Here is a 21,994-nt window from a genome sequence, read left to right as displayed (position 1 = left end):
GTGCAGCCTACCATGGCCTCCAGGACTAACCTACCCCTCTGACACTTGGCTCCAGCCACACTAACCACTTGTCAATACCACCTCTGATTTGCAGCCGGGTTCAACTTACTCCCATTTGTCCTGGGCTCAAATGACACAACTTCCCACTCTAAAATATGCCAAACACCATTCCCAGGTTGTGGTGATGGGGTGGGGGTAGTCCTTGTGCAGTCACAGCTGGCTGAGCTCGCCGCACCACATGGCATCACCAATCTGTACATGTGCCCTCATAAGGCCAAGGCTGCAGGGCCTTTGAGGACAGGGGTGAAATCTTACTGTACATTGTACCCCTCACATCAGTATGAGGCCTGGCACGTAGAGGGACTTTAGCAAATGTTAGAGAAATAAATGAACTCTCTAACAAAAAGTGAATAAATAAAAAATGAATCTCTTGCCAGTAGACATAATATAAATAATAAACAGCAGACTAACATCAGGTTTTGGGGTAAAAAGAGTGAAAATTAATAGCTTTAAAAATGGTTTTTAATAGTGACCATTAACTAAAACAAAAGAACTGTTACTCATAAAGTTGGTTATACTCAAAAACAGGAAGAAAAAAAATACAAGCAAACAAGGAGAATTTTCTTCTGAACTTGAGCAAGTAAATGTCCTAAATGTACACATAAATCAAGGCATTTCAGAACTGTAAGTAAAAAATGGAAAAGCTGGATGGTTAAGTGAAATAGAATCTTATGACTCGAATATTAAACGAAGTCCTACAAAATATGACACTCATAAAGAAAAAAAAAGGAAACTTTTTCTAAAACAAGTACAGAATGTCACATTTGCCAAAAGACTTTCACTATGGATCTCAAATCAGCAAAGAACAGAAGACTGAGATATAGCAGGAGGGCTCCTAGGAACATGACAACATCTCAGCACTCTATTATTGTTAGTAAATCAATTTTAAGTAGAGGGCCAGCACTGTGGCATAGCAGGTAAAGTGGTGACTGCCGTACCGGCATCCCAAATGGACACCGGTTCAAATCTTGGCTGCTCCACCACTTAAGGTACAGCTCTCTGTTATAATCTGGGAAAGCAGAAGATGGCCCAAGTCCTTGCACCCCTGCACCTGCATGGGAGACCCGGAAGAAGCTCCTGGCTCTTGGCCTTGGATCCACCCAGCTCTGGCAGTTGTGGCCATATGGGGAGTGAATCAGTGAACAGAAGACTCTCTCTCTCTCTCTGCCTCTGCCTCTCTGTAACTGTGCCTTTCAAATAAATAAATAAATATTAAAAAAATAATTTTAAGTAGAGGTAATCCCTGAAATGTGAAACACATAGAATTCATGCGAACAACTTTTACTTTTTCTCTTCACAGAAATAACAAATCTGCTTACCACACACTGCTTTTTTTAGAGTAAGTTAGATTAAAAGAATGTTTTGTCATTGTGGACAAAAACATACATGTGTCAGAGTTTGGAAGGCATGGTAATGATCCACTTCTTGCGCAACATAGTTATATGCTCTCAGAACAGCCACTCCGGCATCTTGCATCCCATCAACATCTTCAGAGTCATTAACCACAAAGATAAAACCAATTCTGGAGGGGGAAGGGAAAGAAGAAAAAGAAACTTCTCAAAGAACGCAACTGTTTACAAGGAATGGCAGCCCCTGCCCTCCCGGCCACTGTAGCCAGTGGGAAAAACCATCCCTATGTGAAAAGCCCAGTTCTCATCCTACTTTGCTAAGGTCGGCAGACACCCATACCACTTGCAAAGCAGCAGGTTCTCAAAGGGGGAATGGACGAATCTGCTGTTAGAACAAGCAGTTTTCACATCACAAAAAGATTCCTTGACTGACACAAAGGGCTGTGCTATTGTTTTAAGTGGAAATGTTGTTCTGCCTTTAAGCCAAAATTAGAGAAAATGGAAATTTCAGACTGTTAAATGGAAAAGAGGGCATTTGAGTCATAACACAAGCAACATGAGAACTACAGGTATAAGAAAAGCAGAAAATACTCATCCTGGAGTAAAAAGTTATAAGCAAAGTTAAAGTTTATTAAATTTTCAATAAGGAAATAAATCACAAAGAGACATCACTGTATGACTATAGACTGGTTGGCAAAAAAACAAACCCCAGCCACCATACTGGAGCAAAAGCAGTTCAATCGACAATCTTTCCAATAAATGGTGCTGGAACAACTAGACATCATGTGCAAAATAATGAATCTAAATACAAACCTTCCGCCCTTCACAAAAATCAATTCATGTGGATCACAGACCTAAATGTAAAAGACAACACTATAAAACTCTTAGAAGATATCAATAGAGAAGAAAATTTAGGTGATCCTGGTTTTGGCAATGACATGCTGATCCCAAGGCACAATCCATGAAAGGAAAAAAAAAAATCAGTAAGTGGGACTTGATTAAAATTTAAAACTTGCTCTGCAAAAGACACTGTTATATGGTGAAAGGACAAGCCACAAACTGGCAGAAAAATCTTTGTAAAAGGGCTATCTGAAAAAGGACCAGTATCCAAAATATACAATTTTTAAAACATCACCATAAGGAGGCAATCAATCAAATTAAAAAAATGGGCAAAAGGTCTCAACAAACATATTAGCAAACAAAGCATACAGATGATAAATAAATAAGTGAACAACATACGTCATCAGAGACTAGTACATTGAAACAACACTGGCATACTACTACACACCTACTGTGACAGACAAACGTACTGACAACACGAAATGCTGCTGAGGGTGTGAAACTCCTGCTACCACTGATGCCAGGAAAACAAAATGGCACAGCCACTTAGGAAGACAGCTGGGCAGTCGCTTATGAAACTAAGCATACCCTTATCCCCCAATCTAGCAATTGTGTTCCTTAGTATGGACCCAAAGGAACAGAAAACTTATGTTCACATAAAAAATTCACATACAGATCTTTGCGCTAACTTTATCTACGGTTGACAAAACTTGGTCAGAACCAGTATGACCATTGACAAGTAAATGGATAAACAAAGTGGAGTGTATTGGTAAAACAGAATTTTTAAAATTTATATATTTATTTATCATCATTTTCTGTTTAAAAGGCAGACGAGACAAAGAGAGACCTTCCATCCACTGGTTTACTTCCCAAATGCTCACAACAGCCAAGGCTGGGTTAGGCCAAAACAAGAAACTTGGAACTCCATCTAGGTCTCCCTGATGTACGGCAGGGACCCAAGTACTTGAGTTATCATCTACTACTTCCAAGAGTATGCATTAGCGGGAAGCTCTGGGAAAAGTGGAGTTGGCACTCAACCCAGGAACTCCACTACGGGATGTGGGTGACCCCTGTGATGCCTTTATTGTTGCTTGAGACACATAAGCCTTTATCTTTTTCCTCTTTAAACATTTTCTTTAAGATTTATTTATTTGAAAGGCAGAGTTAAGACAAAAAAAGAGAGAGCTCTTCCATCCGCCGGTTTACCCCACAAATGGTTGCAACAGCTAGGGCTGAGCTAAGCTTAAGCCAGGAGCTTGGAGTTCCCTCCAAGTCTCCCATGCATGTACAGGGGCCCAAGCACTTGGGCCATCCTCTTGTGCTTTCCCAGGCACAACAGCAGGGAGCTGGACTGGAAGTGGTGCAGCTGGGCCTGAACTGACGCCCATATGGGATGTCGGTGTCCCAAGGGACAGCTTAACAAGCTACGCCACAATGCCCACCCGACATATGCCCCTTTTAATGGATATAATGGATAAAATAAACCACCAAGTCAAAAAAAATTAAGGAATCTTAATGTATGTTTAGGTGAAAAAGGCCAATCTGAAGAGGCTCCAGCCTGCATGACTCTAACTATGTAACTTTCTGGAAAAGGCAAAACTATGGAGTCAATGAAAAAGATCAGTGATTGCCAGGAGTCTGGGGAATGGAAGAAAGGACAAACAGGTGGAGCAGAGAGGGTTTTTAGGACAGCAAATGTGTAACACAGATACTGACATCATACTTTTGAGAAAATCCACACATGTGCAATTCAAACAATGAATCATAGTGTAAACTATGGAGTTCAGTCAATAATAATATATCAATAGTAATTGATTAACATGATTATAAAAATACAGAGTCCAATTTTAAACAAAGGTTTTAAAATAGAAGAAAAAAGTATACATCAAACATCAAATTGGGGCCAGCCCTGTGGCACAGTAGACCCAAGCCTCTGCCTGCAATGCCAGCATTCCATTTGGGTGCTAGCTGCTCCACTCCTGGTCCATTTCCTTGCTGGTGTACCTGGCAAAGCTATGAAGGATGTCCCAAGTGCTTGCGTCCTTACATCCACATGGGAGACCCAGAAGAAGCTCCTGGCTTCAGACTGGCCTAGCTCCAGCCATTGCAGCCATTTGGGGAGTAAATCAGCAGATGAAAGACCTTCCTCTCTGTCTCTCCCTCTCTGTCTGTAACTCTGCCTCTCAAATAAATACTTAAACACACACACACACACACACACATCAAATGAATACCTGTAGTTACCTCTGAAAAGGTGTGTGGAGAATACAAGCACAGGAGTTCCTCACTGTCACATCACATACTAAAGTGCCTGGGTTCAAGTCCCAGCTCCTTTTTTTTTTTAAATATTTTATTTATTTGAAAGGCAGAGTTACAGAAAGACAGCAAGAGACAGAAAGAAAGATCTTCCATCTGCTGGTTTACTCCCTAAATGGCCTCAACGGCCAGGGCTGGGCCAGGTTGAAGCTAGGAACCTGGAACTCTATCAAGGTCTCTCACTGGTGTAGCAGGAGCCCAAGCACTTGGGCCCTCTTCTACTGCTTTCCCAGGTGCATGCTCAAGGAGCTAGATCAGAAATGAAACTGGGGTTGGCACTATGGCACAGCAGGTAAAACTGCCACCTGCAATGCTGGCATCCCATATCAGCGCTGGTTCGAGACCTGGCTGTTCCACTTTCAATCCAGCTCTCTGTTCTGGGCTGGGGAAGCAGTAGAAGATGGTACAAGTCCTTGGGCCCCTGCACCCATGTGGGAGATCCTGAAGAAGCTCCTGGCTCCTGGCTTCGGATTGGTGCCGCTCTGGCCATTGTAGCCATTTGGGAAGTGAACCAGCAGATGGAAGACTTCTATCTCTCTGCCTCTACTTCTCTGTAACTCTGTCTCTCAAATAAATAAATAAATCTTTAAAAAAAAAAAAAAAAAAGCAAGCAAGAAAGAAATGAAACAGCCAGGAACTCGACCCAGTGCTCACACGGGTGTTACAGGGAGCAACATAACCTGCTGCACCCCAAAGCCAGCCCCTCCTTACACTTTTAATTCCAGATTTCCAGCTTCCTGTTAATGTGTACCCTGGAAGGTGGCAGTTGGTTATTCAAGAACTTGGGTCCCTGCCATTCATAAGGGAGCCTCAGATTGTGTTCTGGGCTGCTAGCTTTGGCCTGGTCTAGCCCTGGCCATTTAAGGGCATTTGGGGGTAGGTTGGGGATAGGGGGAACATGAACAAGCAAGTAGAAATTCTGTCTCTCCCTATGTATATCTTTCAAATAAAAACATTTTTTTAAAGTTCACAGAAAATGTGTACTATAAAAAGCTATGCATGAATTTCAAAGGCTTTTTTTTTTTGCACTAAAGTAGATCTATAATTCTATGAACTTTGGGGAATACTCTCCTATGTGAGTGGGAAGAGGAGACAGCTCATTTTTAGATGAAAACTGTCCTTTTCTTTTAAAATCCCCCTTATGACAAAAATTACATGTGTAGGTTATGTGCAGAAATGGCCTAGTCTTATGAAAATAAACACATGGGCTAAAACCTAATTATAACATCAGAACCTCATTACTTTCTCATAACCCTCCCTAGGTTTCCACTTTTGAGAAAGGGCATCAGACGTCTTCTGTTAGCTAAGCCAGAAATTGAAGACTTCAGTTTTTCCTGGGCCTAGTCCCATAACAAGTGCCACCTTGTCGCCGGGGACTCCGACAGATGTCCTCTCCGCAGCCCCCAACACTTCTGTACAGGTGCACAACAGCTCACACAGTGAGTCAACGAACAGCCCACAGGCCTGGGACTCCCACAAACTGCCCACAGCACATCTTTCCGGGGCCTAGGAGTTCAAGTGTCACCACCTTCTCACCTACCCTTGCAATCTCAAGACTACCTTACCTCTTCTTGCTCCTCAGCACAAGTCAATCAATATGAAACTGGTGCCCACTTTTGTACCATGCACCAACTGCTGTGATCTAATATTTCTCTTTTAATCAAAGCACGATTCTGGGGCCCAGTGCTGTGGTGTTGCAAGTAAATGCCACTGCCTGCAGTGCCAGCATCCTATATGGGTGCCGGTTCGAGTACCGGCTCCACCACTTCCAATCTAGCTCCTGGCTAATGTACCTGGGAAAGCAGCAGAAGATGGCCCAAGCACTTGGGCCCTTGCATCTGCATGGAAAACTGGGAAGAAGGTCCTGGCTCCTAGCTTCGAATCTTCCCAGCTCCGGCCATTGAACCCATTTGGGGAATAAACCAGTGTAGAAAAGATCAATTTCTCTCTCTCTCTGCCTCTATCTCTCTGTAACTCTGCTTTTCAAATAAATAAATAAATTTCAAAACGAAAAAAATGACTATGGTGAGCAATCTGTTAATTTATTCCTGTATCTATCCAAGTTATATTCATGTTTTACATGAAAAACTTCATTAAACTCCAAATCTGTGCTATTCTAGCAATCAAACCTTCTATTTTTTTAATGCCTATCTGAAATCCACCTTCTCCTCAAAACATCTGCATCTCAAGTCTTTCAGTCCTAACACATTTGATGACCAGCAGGATAGAGCATCTTGATCAAACATCTTGTTAACATATTTCAAAGTATGCAAAGGATTTCTTCCAAGAAGCTAGGAATATGGCTTCAATATCACCCCCAGCAGTTTGCCCAGTGCTGGGCATGAAACATTCAGCAGTATTTGTTGTTTCAAGAGTTTCCTAAGAATTTAAATTTCATCAATATGTAAAGTTATTAGAAATATTGAGACTGTTAAGTGCAAGTATCTTAACACTTATATGTAAATCCCTTAAAACATTGTTCCTGTAAGAAACGGTTGACACCCAACCACTCAGTGTCCCGTGAGGAGAGCTGGCAACACAAGTGAAAACACATGTCTACTGCATGTACAAAGGCTGCGGATGCATCTGGTCCCTGACAGTGTAACAAACCCAACTGGCAAAGTTCTAAACTCCAACAGTAGTGGAATAGGGATCTGAAACATGGACATCAACCAGGAAAATTCCCTTCTACTGGGAAGCAAGCTGAGATGACAAACTACTTTTACATAGGCTATTTATTAGTAATTCAATGGTGGTAAGCTTCTGTTCACTGAAAATCAAATTCTCTATCCTAAAAGAGACTGACTTTATATCAAGGAAAATCAAACTGCCATGAATGATTCCAAGTATTAATTTTCTTACAATTCAGCTGCACCAGACGTGCACTGAAGAACGACAAAACATCAGTTAAACAAGACCCATCATCAAATCAATGCCAGTGTTACCTTAGAGGTATATGATTACTGAGGAACATCTCAGCTGTGTTAATCAACTCTGATGTGGTCTCATGTGCAGGATCAACCATGAAAACCTGTAGACACAAGGGGGGAAGAACACATGAAGAGATACACTAATGTTCCCAGGCCAGCAGAAATGCAGTTAGTCTTTAGGTAGGAAGCCAGTTACTCTTGAACCAAAAAGAAGAGGAATTATACAAATAGGAGTTATTTCCCACTAAGTGCAAAGAAAGTGGAACTGAAGTGCTAAATAACTTTCTCATGGATTTATGCTGATTACCTGGGCACTGTACTTCATGCTGCGACACCTATTCTTCAACTTCATCAAACAAAAACCAAATTTTTCACCTCTGCCATCTAGGAAAAGGGAGATTTCCCTTTTGCAATTTCATTTCTAAGGGTTTCTAAATTACAAATTCATTTACAACCCAATTCTTAGATGACAGTAATCACTGTCACATATGAAGCACCTACTATGCTCCAAGAAACCTATAAATACTCTCTCTCATTTAATAAAGTGCAGACAGGGGAAGGCATTGTGGCACACAGGGGTAAACTGTCACCTGAGATGCCCACATTTCATGTCAGAGTGCCAGAAGGTCCAGGCTACTCATTTCCAATCCAGCTCACAGCTGATGTGCCTGAGAACCAGTGGATGATGGCCAAAATACTCGAGTTCCTACCACCCATGTGGGAGACCCAGATGGAGTTCCCTGCTACTGGCTTTGGCCTGACCCAAATAATTTAGGGGGTGAACCAGTGGATAGAAGATCCCATCCTACCACACCCCTCTCTGCTTTTCAATTAAATAAAGCTTAAAAAAAAGTGCAGGGGCCAGTGTTGTGGCATAGCAGGTAAGGCTGCCACTTGCAACACCAGCATCCTACATGGGCACCAGTTCGAGTACCAGGCAGCCCCACTTCTGATCCAGCTCCCTGCTAAAAAGCCTAGGAAAGCAAAGGAGAACAGCCCAAGTTCATGAGCCCCTGCACCCATGTGGGAGACCTGGTAGAAGGGGCCATGTTGGCCATTTGGGGAGTGAACTAGCGGATGGAAGCTCGCTCACTCGCTCGCTCCCTCTATCTCTCTCTCTCTCTCTAACTCTGCCTTTCAAATAAATAAAAAATAAATCTTTCCTTTTTTTTTTTTTTAAATACAGACACATGGAAAGAAAGAGATTGAAATTTTGAAATTTTGACTGGGGTGGGGGCTGTTGTGGCTAGATGTGCACAATCTGAGCACAGCTGCTCTGCTTACAATCCAGCTCCTTGCTACTGCTCCTGGGAAGGCAGCAGATGATGGCTCAAGTGCTTGGCCTCTGCCACCCACGTGGGAGACAGCCATGGAATTTCAGGTTCCTGGCTTCAGCCTAGTCTAGTCCAGCCAAGCCATTGTGGTCACCTAGGGAGTGCACTAGAAGTTGGAAGCTCGATCTCTTGCTCTCTATCTGCGTAATTCTGTCTTTCAAATAATAAATAAATAAATCTTTACCAAAAAAAGAAAAAGAAGAAGAAAGGAAAGAAAAGAAAGAAATTTTGATTGGAAAGGAAAAATTGGTTTCAAGAACAAGAAAAGGGGGCCAGCGTTTGGGCAGAGCAGGTTGGGCTGCTGCCCTTGTTCGCATCCCACATCAGAGCACAGTTGGAATCTTGGCTGTTCTGCTTCCAATCCAGCTTTCTGTCAATGTGCCCTGGAAGGCGACAGAAAAGGGCCCAGGTACTTGGGCTCCTGCCACCCATGAGGGATACCAGGGTGGAGTTCCTGGCTCCTGGCTTCAGCCTGGCCCACACTTGGCTGTTACAGCCATTTGGGAAATGAACCAGAAGATGAAAGGTCCCTCTCTTTTTGCTCCCTTTCCTTCCTCTTCTCTCTCTCTCCCTCTCCCTCTCCCTTGCTCCCTCCCTCTCTCTTTCTCCCTCTGCCTTTCAAAGAAATAAATAAAAAAGAAAAGGGCTGGCATTGTGGTGCAGTGGATTAAGTTCCCAGCTCCAACGTTGGCACCCCATATCAGAGTGCCAGTCCAAGTCTCAGCTATTCCACTTCCATTCCAGCTTTCTGCTGATGTGCCTGGGAAGGCAGTGCATAATGACCCAAGTACTTGAGGCCCTGCCACCCACAAAGGAGGTCCAGATAGAGATCCTGGATCCTGGCTTCAGCCCGGCCCAGCCCTGGCTATTGTGGCTGTTTGGGGAATGAATTAATAGATGGAAAATCAGCTTCTTTCTCCTTCTCTTCCTCTCTCTGTTGCTCTGCCATTCAAACAGATAAGCAAACAAACAAGTAAATTATTAAAAAAAAATTATTAAGAGGCCAGCACTGTGTGGTAGCAGGTAGAGCCACAGCCTGCAATGCCAGCATCCCAAATGAGTCCTGGCTGCTCCACTTCTGATCCAGCTCTCTGCTGTGGCCTGGGAAAGCAGTAGAAGATGGCCCAAGTCCTCAGGCCCCTGCACCCGCATGGGTGACCTGGAGGAAGCTCCTGGCTCCTAGCTTCGGATCAGCGCAGCTCCACCCTTTGTGGCCATCTAGGGAGTGAACCAGCGGATGGAAGACCTCTCTGTCTCTGCCTCTCCTTCTTTCTCTGTGTAACTCTGACTTTCAAATAAATAAATAAATAAATCTTTAAAAAAAAAAAAAAAAAGATCAAGAAAAGTGGAACAGGTGTTGGTGTAGTAGTTGGCTCCCCGCATGTGATACCTGCAACCAATATCAGAGTCCCTGGTTCAGGTCCTGGCTTTTCCACTTCTAGTCCAGCTTCCTGCTAATGTACACCCAGAGAGGCAACAGGAGATGGCTCAAGTATTTGGCTCCCTGCCACCCACTTAAGAGGCTCAGACTGAGTTCTGGGCTATTGATTTCAGCCTCATCTATCTCTGGCTATTTGTGGGCACTTGGGGATTGAGCCAGTGGATAGACCTCTGTCTGACTTTAAAATAAAATGAAAATAAGTAAACAAAATGTTTTTAAAAGCAGAGAAAAGTTCAGAAAGCAGTTTCCCTTGCAAGTTCCGAGGCAGACAACCTTGGCACTAACCTGCTCCCTAGAGCAGCTACATGAGGGAATAGAAGAAGCAAGAGGGGAACAGAGGGCCTGGTAAGAACGCTTTTCCTTCATCTCTGTAAAGCAGTGAAATACAGAGTGACAAGTAGGAACTCACAAAAAGACTTCAAGGATGAACTGAACTGGCAGAGTTTAGCAAGTAAGATACTGAAGAGTAGCAACATGTACTTCCGAGTAAAAGTGAGAACTATTTTAAGACTTAAACAATGTTGTTGTGAACCTAAAACTGCTCTAAAAATAAAATCTTAAAATACAAAAAAAAAAAAAATCATTTAAGACAGCACAGTCTGGACCACACCTTAAGCATGAGGAGCACTTCCTAACACAGTGATGGTGCCTGTAATACTGCTGCGATGGCTCACAGGCCTACAAATGATCGAGACATGCCAAAGGCCTCCTCTGTGAGCATGGAGCAGATCTGGTTGTGGTGGAAGGGAAGCAGCTGGTCCACAAGTGAACATTCCATATAGGACAAAAAGGCAGGGAAGCGGGCAAAGGAGAGAGAAACAGAGTTCACAGCTAAAACAATAAGGGGCAGGTTCATTACCATGTTATGCAAGTTCTTCCTGATCTGCCGGATAACACCAGGAAAAGTGGGTCGAAGCAACTCTTGCAGATTAGAAGGCCACGAACTGTATCTGCTATCAACCTCCAAGTTGTTGACCCACTAGAAAAAGATAACATGAGGCATACACATTAATCACCTGTCAGTGAAATAACAGTAACACTTTAAATTATTTTACGAATCATGAGGGCCAGTGCTGTGGCTAAGCAGGTTAAAGCCCCAGCCTGCAGTGCCAGCATCCCATATGAGCACTGGTTTGAGTCCTGGCTGTTCCATTTCCAATCCAGCTCCCTGCTAATGTGCCTGGGAAAGCAGCAGAGGATGGCCCAAGTCCTTCGGCCCCTCATCCCACATGGGAGACCAGAGGATGGAAGATCTCTCTCTCTCTGTCTCTACCTTTCTCTATAACTCTTTCAAATAATAAATAAATAAATATTTAAAAAGAATCAGATGATTACAGGCCATTTTCAAAGACACAGAGAAACAAGCAACTAAAAGACAAATTACAAAATAGGTGAAACCAATAAAGGACTAGTGTCAAGAAATATCAATTTGGGGACGGCACTGTGGCACAGTGGGTAAAGCTACAGCCTATGATGCCAACATTCCATATGGGCACTGGTTCATGTCCCAGCTTCTCTACTTCTGACCCAGTTCTCTGCTAATAGCCTGAGAAAGCAGCAGAAGATGGCCTTAGTGCTTGGGCCCTACAACCCATGTGGGAGACCCAGGAGGAGCTCCTGGCTCCTGGCTTTGGCCCAGTCCACTGCAGGCTGTTATAGCCATCTGGGGAGCAGCAACAAAAGAGATGGTGGGAATAATGTAACACCTACTAAAGACAAGCCAGAAAACTGTGGTAGAGGTACCTGGTCAGAAAACCCCTGGATCACCCAAAGGATTACTCACGGCAACAGCAGGATTCCTGATGTCTACTGCATAGTCAGACTCGGATGGCTGGATGTTCAGTTTCAAGATGTTATGGAGAGAAAGCCCTTCTATTCCCAGCCTATGCAGACCCTCCATTACTCGAGCTTCATTCCTCAATGTATCAAAAAGACTGGGAAAAGACAGGTATTTAGTAGAGAAAAAACTTGAAAAAAAAAATCCTTGTTACAAAAAACATCTCTCAGTTCAAACTCAATGCTAACTCAGATCAGTTGGGAAATCAAAAGAGAGCCAACCTTTGTCTTATCACATCAAAATACACAGAACAAAGTACACAGGACTCCTTCCTGTACCATATTTATTTACACTTACCAATGTATGTATAAATTATCTCTAAGTATAAACATATAATATGAGAATAAAATAACCCTGATTTTGTGCTACTGTACCTGTCTTTAAAGACAGTATGTTAATCTGTATTGTTTCTTGTAACTGAATGTGCATCTACAAGTATTTTGAAATGAATTAAAAAAAAAAAAAACAGAAAAAGTTACATTACAGATATATGTTTCAACATCAGTATCAATTTACAGAGACAAACATACATGTGAACCCTTGAAAAAAATCGGGAAGAATTCACACCCAACTTTGATGTCTGCTGGGGAGGTAGAAAAGACAGGTAAGTGGATGAAATGTTAGGAAGAAAACTTTGGTTCTTTTTTCTCCATTACTGAAAAGTATTTACAATAAGTAAGTACAACGTTAATAAACTCTGAGAGATTTACAAGGATTTAAGTTTTATATAAAACTTAAATATGTATTTTAATACACATCTATAAAAAAATCACTCCATAAAAACCCATTTAAAGACCAGTGCTGTGGCATAATGGGTTAAACCGGCACCTGCTGCATTGGCATCCCATATTGGTGCCAGTTCAAGCCCTGGCTGCTCCACTTTCAATCCAGCTCTCTGCTATGGCCTGGGGAAGAAGTGGAAGATGGCCCAAGTTTGTGGGCCCCTGCATCCAGTTCGGAGACCCAGAAGAAGCTCCTGGCTCCTGGCTTTGGATCAGCCCAGCTCTGGCTATTGCAGCCATTTGGGGAGTGAACCAGCAGATGGAAGACCTCTTTCTCTTCTCTCTGTCTGTCCTCCCTCTGTAACTTTGCCTTTCAAATAAAAAAAAAATCTTTAAAAAAAAAAAAAAAAAGAATTTCACCTGCTATTTCCTCTCCGTGAATTATCTTTATATATATTAAAAAAAAAAAACCATTTGGACAATCTTTTACAGTAACCATGTCCTTTTTTTTTTTTTTTTTTTTTTTTTTTTTGACAGGCAGAGTTAGACAGTGAGAGAGAGAGACAGAGAGAAAGGTCTTCCCTTGCCATTGGTTCACCCTCCAATGGCCACTGCGGCCGGTGCGCTGCGGCCAGGGCACCGCGCTGATCTGATGGCAGGAGCCAGAAGCCAGGTGCTTATCCTGGTCTCCCATGGGGTGCAGGGCCCAAGCACTTGGGCCATCCTCCTCTGCACTCCCTGGCCACAGCAGAGAGCTGGCCTGGAAGAGGGGCAAGCGGGACAGAATCCAGCGCCCTGACCGGGACTAGAACCCGGTGTGCCGGCGCCGCTAGGCGGAGGATTAGCCTAGTGAGCCGCGGCGCCGGCCGATGTCCATTTTACTAACTTGTTACTAGCACTGTAATGCAATAATGCACACAACAGCTAATTCAAATAGCTAATGTGAAACTATCCTACTGTGGAAACAGCTTCTTCTGAAGCACTGGCACTGCTTGTCTTGCTTCTTATGAAGCCAGGGTCAACTGTGTCAGTTTTAATTCTAAAGACAAAAGCAAAATTCTGACTGTCAACTTCCCACTCAAAAGTCATGAAGACAATTTAGAGCAATTTAATCCTGAACCACATTTGCACAACAAAAAAGTTGTTATCCAGTAATGTGGACAGAAAGCCTTCTGAGGCCCTAGACACAGCATTTTAAATAAACCTCCTCACACTGTGTGCAGAGGCCCAACAGCCTGCTCTCTCTGCTGTTCTATGGTGAACTCTAATAGGTATCCCCAAAAAGCACTTAGGCATGGAAATATGCCATGACACAGTCGGCAACAGTCACGCTGATTACCCTCATCACATCATGGCCTACCCACGCACACAGTGGGGCCTGGAAAGCCTTAGGAATGATGACCACACATGTCACAAGGAGCTACATATTATAAAAGCTTTCCAGAAAGTGAAAAATATCATCCATACCTGAATATATCCTGCGTATCTAAATCAATATGAAGTCCATTGATGAAAATAGCTGAGTCGCCAGGATGTAATCCTAAAGTTCCCTTGAAATACTGAAAAACGTAAAAAAAAATATTAGAAAGTAGTGAGAAAATACTGACCAAAACTTCAATATTTCTGGGCTTTATTAACTGTACAAATCTTGACAATCTGAAGCTGGATTCAGATTTCCTTCTTTATACTCCCACATACACTTCTTAGCACCTATTACACTAAATGAAATCACTGGTTCAGTCTCCTCCCACTCTATCAACTTTATGATGAATAAAATACAATTGTTTCCTACATGGAGCAGACATACACTAAGTACTAAAAGCCACTTCTACAAAAAGAAAATGTAAATAACTCATTAAATAAATAATATTGTACTTAATTTTAAAAATAACACGTTTCTTCCTGTCCCCACGATATACTAAGATATTTTACTCTTGGGCAGGTATTTGGCCTAGCAATTAAGATGCCTGTGGGACCGGCGGTAGCAGCTGACATCCCATATGGGCACTGGTTCGAGTCCCGGAGGCTCTACTTCTGATCCAGCTCCCTGCTCTGGCCTGGGAAAGCGGTGGAAGATGGCCCAAGTTCTTGGGCCCCTGCACACTCATGGGAGACTATGTGAAGAAGCTCCTGGTTCCTGGCTTCCATTGGTGCAGCTCTAGCCGTTGCAGCCAACTGGGGAGTAAACCAGCGGGTGTAAGATCTCTCTCTCTCTGCTTCTCCTCTCTCTCTGTGACTCTGACCTTCAAATAAATAAATAAATCTTAAAAAAAAAAAAAAAAAAAAAAAAAAAAGGATGTCTATGTCCCACATCAGAATGCCTGGGTTCAATTCACAGTTCCAACTCCTGACTCCAGCTTCTTGCTAATATAGACCACAAGGTAGCAGCAATGGTTTAAGTAATTAGGTGGAAGACCTGGGTGGGATTCCCAGCTCCTGCCTCTAGTACCTGCCTCCAACCCCAGCGGGGAATAAACCAGCAGGTGGGAGCTCTGTGGGTATGTGTGTGTGTGTCTCTCTCTGCCATTCAAACAACTTTTTTAAAAAAGACTGACTTATTTATTTGATAGGCAGAGTTCATACATTCACACACACAAACACACACACACACACACACACAGAGAAAGAGAGAGACAGGGAGAGAGAGAGATTTGTCTCTCCACTGGTTCACTCCCCAAATGACTGCAATGGCCAGGGCTGAGCCAGGCCGGAGCCAGGAGCTTCTTCTGGGTCTCCTGTGCGGGTGGCAATGCCCAAAGACATGGGCCATCTTCCACTGCTTTCTCAGGCACATCAGCAGGAAGCTGACTGAAGTGGAGCAACTGGGACTTCAATCGGTGCCCATATGGGATGCTGGCACAGAGGCAGTGGCTTAATCTACTGTGCCACAGCACCAGCCACTCAAATAACTTTTTTTTAAAAAAAGGTATTTTGGGCTGGCGCTGCAGCTCAATAGGCTAATCCTCCGCCTGCGGCGCCGGCACCCCAGGTTCTAGTCCTGGTCGGGGAGCCAGATTCTGTCCCGGCTGCTCCTCTTCCAGGCCAGCTCTCTGCTGTGGCCCGGGAGTAGAGTGGAGGATGGCCCAAGTCCTTGGGTAATGTACCCGCATGGGAGACCAGGAGAAGCACCTGGCTCCTGGCTTTGGATCAGCACAGTGTGCCGGCCGCAGCGGCCATTGGGAGCTGAACCAATGGAAAGAAGACCTTTCTCTGTCTCTCTCTCTCTCTCACTGTCTAACTCTGCCTGTCAAAATAAATAAATTAATTAAAAAAGGTATTTTGTTCTTCAGGTTTCCTCTTCCAATAATACTTCTCTGAACTGCCTGCCAGGAAATGAAGCTAGTATTTTGCCTTTACACTAGACATCAATGGAACATTAAACTTTGCTTTCCCTTAGTAACAAAGCTAAGTCCTACACAGACACTGATTTATACCTTTAATATCAAACACAGAACAAGGTCAGTATCTGTAACTGCGGGCCACACTAGCTCCTGAATTTTCCTTACCTTTGCTCATTAATGCCAGGTAGTAGCTACGTAAGCTTGCTACTCCTCCTTCTTAAACTTCTGCTGCCCTCCAATTTGTGGTGCCAACAAAGATTGTGACAGCTGTGGACAGCAGCTAAAACTCCTAGACGAAGTCCAGACATTTAACAAAAATGGCTTTTACAACCCCATACATCTCGCTTATACCTTCAAATTAAGGCACACCAAGAAAAGGCTGTCTTGATGAAAAGAGCACACAGTGTAACCGAGGTCACTTCTAAGACGTGGCCTCCACAAGGCCCTTCACCTGCTGCTCCCCAACACGGTGGCAGCCTTGCACAAAGATGGCAGTGTAGCCCCTGAGACCTGCCTGAGCTGACAGAAACACTGCTGAGTCCCCAGTGTAGCTCCTCGTGAATTGTATCCCTTCCATTCATTCGTTTCTCTCAAAGGAACCTGGGACTGTCATTCATAGGGAGCTAAGCCACACAGGAGAGAACGAAAGAAATCAGTCAGATCCCAGGGCCAGAACTAATCTCTCTGTAACACACAGCTGGGGGAGGACAGGGACTACTGTACTCCCTTTACTCACCAGTGGTAAGTGGGAGAGAAGACAATGTTGTACAGAGGGGAAGCAACAATGAGAAAGCTGTCGCTTCTGCTACAAATAGCCAGCAAGATAGAGGGATAACACCACAATGTCTGCATTTTTCAAAAACATGCTGTATATCACACACACACACACACATATATATATACACACACACACAATTTCTGTCAGCTAAAAAGACAGATAAGCAGGTTGCATAGTTGCATCAGCTGAGAGCTGGAATTCCTTTCATGGGCAACAAGAACTCCATGTGCACTCCCTCCCAGACTGTGGGGTATGCACGGTACACATTCCAAGGCTAAGAAACACTGAGTTGGTTGAAAAGGTAAATCCAGCTCAGATCAATTTCTTTTTTATTTATTTATTTTTTTTACAGGCAGAGTGGACAGTGAGAGAGAGAGAGACAGAAAGAAAGGTCTTCCTTTGCCGTTGGTTCACCCTCCAATGGCTGCCACTGGAAGCTGGTAACACAGGAGGGTTCACTTCGGAAAAGTCATCATACTAAAGATTTAGAGTAGCTGGCGCCGCGGCTCACTTGGCTAATCTTCCGCCTGTGGCACCAGAACCTCAAGTTCTAGTCCCAGTTGGAGCACCGGATTCTGTCCTGATTGCTCCTCTTCCAGTCCAGCTCTCTGTTGTGGCCTGGGAGGGCAGTGGAGGATGGCCCAAGTGCTTGGGTCCCTGTACCCACATGGGAGACCAGGAGAAGGTACCCAGCTCCTGGCTTCAGATCGGCGCAGAGCCGGCCATGGCAGCCATTAGGGGAGTGAACCAACGGAAGGAAGACCTTTCTCTGTCTCTCTCTCTCTCACTGTCTAACTCTGCCTGGCAAAAAATAAAATAAATAAAATAAAAACATCTAGTGTATGCACACACTTGTGTAGGTGTTTTATATTTTTAAGTACTTTATGTATGTTTATAAATTGTTTCACTCAAACAAATCAGGAATCCAAGAAAGCCTGAATGGTTTAACACTATGTCTTTATTGAGAGTCAAAACTCACTAAATTTAAGGTAACATTTGATATGGTTATTCTGGAAGTTTAAAAGTAGGTAAGGGTGGGGCCGGTTCTGTCGTATAGCAGGTAAAACCACTGCCTTCAGTACTGGCATCCCGTAAGGACGCAGGTTTGAGTCCAGGCTGTTCTACTTCCGATCCAGCGCTCTACTATGGCACAGGAAAGCAGACACACACACACGCACACGCACACCCCTGAAAAGGTGACTACTGAATTAAAAAGTGGGTTCTGCAGAGTCTTTCAGACACAAGCCCCCACCTCCCCTGCTGATTCCCCACAGCCCAGGTGATTGCTGTCACTGTTCTCCCTGCTCCGGAGAAGTGGAGGCTCACTACCTAGAAAGAGTAAAGAGAATCCAAGGCCTCTGGACATCAAAGCCAAGTGAGGACAGGAGGTCTCACCATGGAAACAGGGGGTGAGAGCAAATTACCAAACGCTCTTCCCTACTGGGCTCAGACTGCACCCTCCCAGCAGACCAGCAGATCCTTTTCGGGAGATTGAGCAGCCCAGACAAAAGGGTCACAGACGCCATCAACACTGCATTTGGAGGAAATGACACCAGGGCACCCTCCAGTCAACAAGCCCCATTCTTGGGGCTTCCAAACAGCTTCTCAGTGCGAGAGGCTCACACGTGAGCAACCGTCACAGACCATCAGGCACCTCAGGGAGGCTTTCTCCACTGAAGACGAGACACCAAAACAAAAACTTGCACCTTAAGAGAAGTAGATATTGCAGAGAAAAAATACCATAAAAAGGAGACTCCACGAGCAACAAAAATTCATGGAAATAAAAGAAATCTGACAACTAGGGATGGACATTTGGTCTAGCAGTTCACATGGCCACACCCCACACTGGAGAACCTGAGTTCAAATCCTAGCTCTAGTTCCTGACTCCAGTTTCTTGCTAATGTAGACCCTGAAAGACAGCAGTGATGGCTCAAATGATTGGGTTCTTATCACTCAAAGGCAAGATCTGGATTCAGTTCCCCATCTCCTGGCCACCATCTGGCCCAGCCACAGGCATTGCAGGCATTAGGGGTACGAACTAGCAGACGGTAGTCTCTGCCTTTCAAATTAGAAACAGAGACAATAAGATCTCCTAAAAAAAAATATTGACAACCAATCAAATTCTCAGCAAAGAGGATAAAAATCCTTCCCAGAAAAAAGGTTTTGTTAAAAAAGTAAGGGTCTGGTACTATGGTATAGTAGGTTAAGCCTCCGCCTGCAGCGCCAGCATCCCATATAGGCACTGGTTCAAGTCCCAGCTGCTTCACTTCTGATCCAGCTCTCCGCTAATATGTCTGGGAAAGCAGTAGAAATGGCCCAAGCACTTAGACCCTGCACCCGTGTGGGAGACCTGAAAGAGGCTCCTGGCTCCTGGCTTCGGATCAGCTCAGCTCTGGCCATTGTGGCCATCTGGGGAGTGAACCAGCAGATGAAAGACCTTTCTCTCTGTCTTTCCTTCTCACTGTTTGTAACTTTACCTCTCAAATAAATAAAATCTTAAAAAAAAAAAAAAAACAACTAAAAATGCAAACATTACAGAAATGCACAAAAAGTATTACCATCTTTGACAGAGAAGTGTAATACTATTAAATGCCACAGGTTAAACTTAGACATCTTCATATTTAAAGATACAATACAAAACAAATGGTCTTATTTTTCACCAGTTAATACCTTCTGATTCTCTTCCACTTCGGCTCTAAGTTCTGGACTCACAGCTGTTTTCGTTATTGCTCTGAGGAAGGAAAACATTATCAGTCTTCAGTTTAACATTTGACATAAATGTCACCATTTTCCTTATTTTTAAGTATGATATATATGCTCAATAAATTACAAAAAACTAAAAGGGAAAACCTTCAACCTTTACAATTGACATATGTATTTCTCTCCTCTCAGATGTGCATGTTTCTTTATTGTGAAGCTGCAACACCAAAGCAAAGCTGCTGACAGATCATTTTAAAGCAGAGGCAGCTGTCTCCAGGTTCTCAGCTGAATATGTGTATCTGTCTCTCCTGTACATGTTTGTTACTCCTCACAGACTGAAGGACAACAACTCAACCAAGCTGCAAACGGATGGTTCACCCTATGATGGAAGTGAAACGATGTGCATTTCCAAATGTTGGACTAAATATGGATTTTTTCTAAAAGATTTATTTTATTTATTTGAAAGACAGAGTTAGAGAGAGGTCTTCCATCAGCTGGTTCACTCCCCAAATGGCCGCAACAGCCAGAATTGATCTGAAGCCGGGAGCGTGGAGCTTCATCCAGGTCTCCCATGTAGGTGCAGGGGCCCAAGGGCCATCCTCTGCTGCCTTCTCAGGAGCATTAGCAGGAAGCTGGATCGGAAATGGAGCAGCTAGGACTTGAACTGGTGCCCATATGGGATGCCAGCACTGTAGGCTAGGCTTTAACCTGCTGTGCCACAGTGCCAAGCCCTTAAATATGGATTTTCTGCATGATTTATAAAATCTATTATTTTTTATATAGTAAAAAATAAACTTGTTTATAAAATATCTCACATATGAAGTCAAAAGATTCTATATAGACTCTCAAAAAGAAGAATGGCAACCATGCAGGGTGGGCTTTGTGGCATAGCAGGTTAAGCCACCACTTGGGACATCCAAACCCCATATCAGAAAACATGTCTGAGTTCCAGCTACTCCACTTCCAATCCAGCTTCATGCCAATGTACCTCAGAAAGCAGCACAACATGACCCAAGTATATGGACCTCTGCCACGCATATGGGAGACCAGAATGGAACTGTTGGTTGCAGGAATTTGGCAAGTGAATCAGCTGTTGGGAGATTTCTCTCTAACTCTTATCTCTCACTCCCATCTTCCTTTCACTCAATGTTGCAAATTAGAAGAAAAAAAAAAAAAAAAGGAATGGCTACCATTTAAGTTAGCAGTTCCTAACAAAAAAACTTTAGCAGTTTCTTTGACACATTTATGAATTATAAAGCAACATCACAGAATCCAAAGCAATATCACAAGGCTGATAACCATATCCTGCACGATGAACGAGACGCTTAGCCTCTACGACTCAGCTTCTCCATCAAGACTCAGTACGATGGTGTCTAAAACACCCTTCTGGAAGCAAAGCCCTAAGATCTGAGCCAGACTCTAGACTAGTTACATTCACAAGTGTTGGATTTTGCGATCCATCCAAAACTTAAAGGTAGGATTGCTATTCCCATCTACTGCTGAGGAAAGTGAGGTTAAGAGGTCATTTAATTGCAAAGGTCAGAGATCTAGAAAGTGGCAGTGTCAGGAAAATAATCGGCACCATCCATTCACACCACTGGTCTTGCCCTTTCTCAGGACAGTGCTAGTGGTGGCAACAGAATTGCTGTGTTCTAATACTTTTGTATTTTAATTACCTCTTTGGCATGTAAACACAAAGACAATTGGGTATTATATTAAAGAGAAGAAAGCATTAAAACTTCTTTATTACCTGGCTTTGGTAGGAAAATTTTGACTAAGATCCTTCATAACCACCAAAGCTAACTCAACAGGAGCAGCCAAGATTCGGGCAGCAGTCTGGAAACTCAGATCTGCAAAAATGCCAAATAAAACGCAAAACATATTAATCTAATGCAATGAAAAGCAAAAGAAATCCACATTTACTTCCCATCCTTTTCTTGACAATTAAGAATGCCTCGGAAAGCAACCATTCCAATCCAAGGTGGATATCCCAGGAGGTCACTCTCCCCAGGCTTGGTGCCAATGGCACAGAGGAGCACAGGGTTCTGACCCATGAACAGACCCTTTCAAAGTCACTGGAGAGAAGCTGGGCCTATAATCTGCACCCACATATTCCTATCACTTCTCAGAGTTTTGTGGACAATGACGGAGGAGACAAACCATGCACTAAATTGGGATTAAGTTCATCTGACTTGCTTTACTGCACTGTTTTGCAAAATTCACTCACAGTTCCAAATAACTTGTTCTTGAAGAGAAAAGTCATACCTGACTTTTGGGCACTGTCACTGATACCTCTCTCTATTCAGCAAGGAGAGTTGCTAAAGAAATTTTTTTTTTCCTAAAACT

The 21,994-nt window shown here is 43.5% G+C and overlaps 1 protein-coding gene and 1 non-coding gene across 6 annotated transcripts in view; one reads left to right on the top strand and one right to left on the bottom strand.

Annotated features, from left to right (window-relative positions):
* Positions 1-21,994, bottom strand: part of UGGT1 (UDP-glucose glycoprotein glucosyltransferase 1) — a 115,349-nt gene that overhangs the window by 60,663 nt on the left and 32,692 nt on the right. For all 5 annotated transcript variants that reach the window (XM_070071037.2, XM_070071038.2, XM_070071039.2 and 2 more), the window contains 7 exons: positions 21,399-21,498; positions 19,619-19,679; positions 14,297-14,388; positions 12,054-12,204; positions 11,130-11,249; positions 7,511-7,596; positions 1,447-1,582 (listed from right to left, as the gene is read on the bottom strand). In XM_070071037.2, coding sequence (XP_069927138.1) covers positions 1,447-1,582; positions 7,511-7,596; positions 11,130-11,249; positions 12,054-12,204; positions 14,297-14,388; positions 19,619-19,679; positions 21,399-21,498 — 746 coding nt within the window. The remainder of the gene's footprint in view (positions 1-1,446; positions 1,583-7,510; positions 7,597-11,129; positions 11,250-12,053; positions 12,205-14,296; positions 14,389-19,618; positions 19,680-21,398; positions 21,499-21,994) is intronic.
* Positions 21,625-21,821, top strand: LOC127491899 (small nucleolar RNA SNORA73 family). The gene has a single exon (XR_007920827.1). It is a non-coding gene; the product is annotated as a small nucleolar RNA SNORA73 family (small nucleolar RNA).

Source organism: Oryctolagus cuniculus, chromosome 3, assembly GCF_051225735.1.
Source record: "Oryctolagus cuniculus isolate XC-2025 breed Fujian yellow rabbit chromosome 3, ASM5122573v1, whole genome shotgun sequence".
In the NCBI taxonomy this organism is placed as follows: domain Eukaryota; kingdom Metazoa; phylum Chordata; class Mammalia; order Lagomorpha; family Leporidae; genus Oryctolagus; species Oryctolagus cuniculus.
This window is presented reverse-complemented; position numbering and strand designations above follow the sequence as displayed.